Source organism: Gavialis gangeticus, unplaced genomic scaffold (assembly GCF_001723915.1).
Source record: "Gavialis gangeticus isolate Ggan-Ray unplaced genomic scaffold, GavGan_comp1, whole genome shotgun sequence".
NCBI lineage: Eukaryota > Metazoa > Chordata > Crocodylia > Gavialidae > Gavialis > Gavialis gangeticus.
Window position 1 is genome coordinate 179843083 of NW_017729022.1, and position 5246 is coordinate 179848328.

The following is a 5246-nucleotide window of genomic DNA, read 5'->3' on the forward strand; positions in this document are numbered from 1 at the left end:
GTTAAAAGGCACAGGCAGCAAACACAACTGTGTCCAGCGTTTCCAAAGGGGGAGAGAAGCATGTTGCTTACTTGGTTTCTATATTCAAGTTAATTGCTGCATTTGCAACAGCGGGAAGTGGTGCTTACTCACCGGCTGGGCCTGCTGAGGGGAAGCAGTGTGCCATTTGAGGAAGCAGTGGTCTACTAGGGAGGGAGATAAGCTGTGGAGTTTATGGGGTTGGGGGATAAGTGGGCTTCTGGCCCGCACAGAGGGCCAGGAAGTGAAGTGCTCTCCAGAGCTGCACAAAAGCCTGGAGTTCATTCAAGGTGCAGTGGGCCACTGGATGTGGATGAGGAGTCTGGGGATGGCTGAACTGCAGAGGGCCAGTTGTAGGCTGGCGGGACATCTTGGAGCTAAGGTACTGGGAAGGGGACAGAGGATAAGGAGGTATAGACTGCTTAGGTATACACTCTACTCAGCTGAAATTCCTCTGAAATGCTGGGAAATGCCCAGCATGGACCCATCTCCAGTCAGGAGATCAGGACTACAGCATCTTGGGAACTGGGTATTTTTCAGTACACCCAATGTATAGTCCTCCTCTTCCATTGCTCACACCACCCAATTTGCAACCTTAAAACTCTTATAACAGTTATTATACATGCAGATGTTTGTGTATCAATAGCTTAAGAGTAAAGCATATACCTCACGCAGAATGGGCCAGAAGTGTGACAGCACTGTGCGCTAACAAACCTCAGCCTTCTGCCCCCTTGAAAAAAAATAATTCTAAAAATGCAGTTAGATATGTGACTATTAAAAGAGGCAAATAATTTCAGCACTACAATGGAAGATGACAGAACAGCTCAGATAATGTTCTGAGGTAGGCAGGAACTGATGCCTCAACAGATGCAATGAAGGCTGAACCCTGCATGTCATCACATGCATGTATTTTATATGCTAGGTTTACAATAGTCCATTAAGGTGAAGTTATTGCCTCGTGTTGTTTTTTGTAATCCCAGGCCGAACATCAAGTTCTGTGGAACAAGTACAAGGACAACTTACAAGTCTCAGAGAAAATAAAATAAATCCAAGCCCTCTAAACACAATGCCGGGCTGTTTTACACTGGTCATTAGAATGAAGCAGTGCTAAAGAAATAAGTGCTTCATAGCATAGGCTTTTTTTGGTCATAAAGGCTTTTTTTTTGCCTATAATCTGACATGCCAACACGGTTCCAGAGAAATCCCAACACTCTGTCTTCCGCTGGTGACACCTGTAGCAGCCGCCCTGTGTCTGCCTGGGATCAGGGAGGGGGAAATCTCTGATGTGGTCTAGGGCTGTGATGTGTAGTTCTTCTGGGTAATTCTTAAAGACAACGCTCCCCTCTCTGCCCCTTCCCCACAACACACACAGCTGTCTCAGGCTCTGCTCCCATTCTGCTTGTCTCCGGCAGCCATGCCTGAGCTGAGCCAAACCCACACTCTGAGGGACAAAGAGGCTGAGAAGGGGGAGATGCTGCTGCTAATAGCAGCCGTTTCTGCTGCCTTCTCCAGCAGATTTTCAGCAACACTGAAAGACAAGGGAACAGCCCACCCACCAAGGACATTTTTCCTTATAGCTGTGCACGAGTGGGTCCATAAGGGCTGCAGTGGTGTGGCTACATGCTCACCGCCCCCCCCAATCTTTCTGACTATGCTACTAGAGCAGAAGCCATGGACTTAAGTTTCAAAGAAGGTAAGTATTCCCCCTCTCTCTTCCCTTCTGTGCTCAATAGCATGTCCCCTCTCCCTCTCATTCTCCCCTCCATCACCTTCCACTGGGATGGGAGAGGAACTCCTGCCCTCATCAGCTGGGCTGCACAGGGGCTGCGCTCAGCCCAGGACTGCAGCAGTGATGGCAGTGGGCAGGTGCATCCTCCCTCCCTTCCAGGTTTTCCCTGCCATCTTGGGAGCAGGTGCAGAGTGCAGAAACTTGCCCCCTCCCCTGGCAGTGCCCAGTGAGTGCAGCCCACACACAGCCCAGCCAGACTGGGACAGGAGCTTGTCTCACTCCCAGGACAGTACTTGGCAGTGGCAGGCAAGACAGGGTAGACAATGGGAGGGGAAGGGATGGAGACAGAAGGAAAGGGACGGGATGCACCTCTGAGCATAGTGGGAAGTAGTACTTATCTTCCTTGGGGCTTAGGTCCTTGGCTGCTGCTCGTGCAATGCTGTCTGCCTGCCCTAGTAGTGGGAAGCAGGGGGAGGAGGCTGGGAGAGGGGTGCAGCCACCCCTGCAGCACCAGTCGCTGCAATCACACCCCTTTTGTAAAATCCTGGATCTGTTTCTGCCTCTGTGCTTGGTTATAGAGTTAGAGGAGAACATGGGACTAGCAGAGACTAGCCCCCTGCTATTGCAAGCCACCGCATCAAAAGTTATTCCTTAAACTATTGCCTAGTCTCTGGTCTAATAATGGAGGGTCTCCACAGCTGGCTAAACATTTCCTGAATCCTGCTAGCTCAATCATACTCCTGTGGCAATGCATCCCAACGCCTGGTCAGTGTTGTGATGAACAGCACTTGTTTCAAAGCATGTTGCCTTTCAAGTTAACTGAAAGGTCCCTCAATCTTCTTTTGTGGCACAGGGTACAATTTACTTTTTCCATGCCTCTAAAAGTCTGGACTTCTTGGTCATCTGCTGCTGGTATATAGTCTTGTTTCAGGAAAGAACCCAAGCTAACCAGATTGGGATGTATTACTGATTCACAGAAAGTATTACCCTGTTGTTCAATCCCATACTTTACACACATTCACTTGCACTGCTCTCTTGCTTCTTTTTTTTTTGCTTGGTAAGCATCAAGGGGAAGTTTTCATTACAACCATGGCCAAATCTTTTCCCCTCAACATTCATGGTGATTTAGATCCAAGCAAAAGGATCTTCCAGAGCAGGGGTGGCCAATCTGATATGCATGCCACAGACAGACTTTGTGTAGGGGCACACAAGAGCAGGAAGAGACAGGTAGCACAGTGGCAGATAGGACAGGGAGCAGAAGAACAGCAGATTGGGCAGAGAGCATAGGGCAGGTGTCAGGAACCAGTCTTGAACATCAGCCCTAAGGGTCCCAGAGGCAAACACCAGCACAGACCTCCACCAGGCCGCTGCTTGTAGCTGAAGGGGAAACAGTAGGAGAGGATCCAAGTTTCTTGCTGCCTCCAAACTGCTCTGCTGCTCTGTGTCCCTGTCTCCTGATACCTGGCTTGACATACTGGTGCCAGCCCAGGTCAGACTGACTATTGTCTCTGCCTCGTGTCTTGCTCTGTCGCGGACTCAGCCATCAGGTACTGACCCCGCTTGCCTCCCTATCTCTGCCTCTACCTGTTGACTTGGCTCTGTCTCAGACTCCAGTCCCTTGGCTTTGACCCAGCTAGTCCTCTAATCTCTGATCCCAGCTTTGTGTTAACCATTAGGAAGACTGCCCAAGTCTTGGTTTGTGACAGCACAGAACAGAAAGCAGAACAGCTGACCACGCAGGGGAAGCGGATCAGAGTGGCACTCGGGTAGGGTGTGGGGTCAATTTATGGTATGCCTGCCAAAAAGGTTGACCTCCACTGTCCTAGGTCACTCTCCATTGTCCTACTGTCCTAGGTCATTCCTCCCTTCCATGTTTCAGCAGTGAACTCCAGCTACAGCTACCATTCTGCTGGCTGTTCCCCTGATTAAGTCCCTTGGGGAGTTCCCTGCATTCCTTTATTCCAACCAGCTGCATGTCACCAACATTTTGCCACCCATGTTGTCTCATTTTCTGCACTCCACTCAGCTAAGGAACATGGCACCCGTTTCATGGGAGCCTCTTGGGCCACTGAGTCCAGTCCTCTCCTTTAGAGACAGTTATTTACAAAAAGTCCAAACAATCTTCCGTTCTAACCCCTCACAGTTATGAGGTGCACTTTTGAGCCTCCTTTGATCGGGATGGGCCAATCTACCCTTTTGGAACTTGCAAAATATGGTCTCTCTAGTCACACATAAAAGTCTGATTGTACAACCATCTCATTTTAAATGCATACTTTGGCATATACCACATCACAGAAAGCAACACAAGAGAAGCTATTCCATCCTAATGTAGCCCTCTGCTTACCCACTCGGATTCTTTAGCTTGGACGACGGTTTGTTGAGCACCCCCGTCCTTTGTTAGGTTGTTGCTTTCAGTGGTATCCATAGCTGCTAACACTGACTCATACAAGCGCTCCGCATGGTTTTCAAGTTCCTCCGACTGTTTTGCAAGCAAACTCAAGGCATCCTCTAAAACTAACCAGTAAGAGGAGAGAAAAGGTTTTACAAGCATGAAAATTCATCTGTTGCAAAGTCAGCATGAAGAAAAGAAAAGAAGTGTTCTACCTCCATTAGACAGGTCTGGGTTAAAAATAAAAGTACACATATTTACAAGCCTACATACAGTCCCATGATTCTCAGCCTCTTCCAAACTCTCTTGGTATATTACAATAGAAAAAAGGGCATTTAGAGATCCCCAGGATAAAGCCTTCTGGTTCAGAGGGTTCAGCATTTTGTCTGAAGGGGCTGTACTTTGTGCTTGCAAATCTAATCATTTTTAATGTAAATTGCTTTCAATAAAGTTCCAGCTTGATTTCATTCCCTTATGAAGTGGAGTCATTTTCAAATCCATCCATGCAGAGGCCCTGTTATTATCCCTCCTTCTTTCTTTCACATCCCAAGCATTTTCAAGTTTACAAGCGCAAAGTTTCACAGAACAAAACAATACAACATTCTTCCCCCTGGATCGTGAGACTTTACTTCATAGTAATGTCCACAATACAGCCAAATTGTCCTATCACCCAGTGGCTGACAAATTTATCTTAAACTAGGCGTGGGTCCTTTCTTTTCCCACTCCCTCTGGGTTTCAAAAAACACCAAAACAATTTGGCCTTAAAACAAATTTATCCATACACTCTTGAGGAACCAGCTCCTGACTCTGGACTATACTCAGGCCCATCCTATCTGCAGCAGCAAAAAGAGCTGGACTTCAAATTGATCTCCCCACCAGGTAACATCAGGTGTTAGAAAGGTGTTCCCTTCCAAACACAATAACCCACTCTGTTGACCTATGTAGCCTCTGGGGCCAGGAGGTGTGGTACATAAGGCAAAGAGAGGCACACTCCAACTCTTATGATGGGGGCTGTAGGTGTCCATTCACGGCTACCTTAACACAGAGCTGACTGTCCCAAGGTGCAACAGAGGCCAGGCTTAGACTCTGAAGGATGCAATGGAAGCCATC

At 48.0% G+C, this 5246-nt stretch overlaps 1 protein-coding gene across 4 annotated transcripts in view; it reads right to left on the reverse strand.

Annotated features, from left to right (window-relative positions):
- CEP68 (centrosomal protein 68) overlaps positions 1–5246 on the reverse strand; it is a 49092-nt gene that overhangs the window by 8797 nt on the left and 35049 nt on the right. For all 4 annotated transcript variants that reach the window (XM_019516581.1, XM_019516580.1, XM_019516582.1 and 1 more), the window contains one exon: positions 4092–4261. In XM_019516581.1, coding sequence (XP_019372126.1) covers positions 4092–4261 — 170 coding nt within the window. The remainder of the gene's footprint in view (positions 1–4091; positions 4262–5246) is intronic.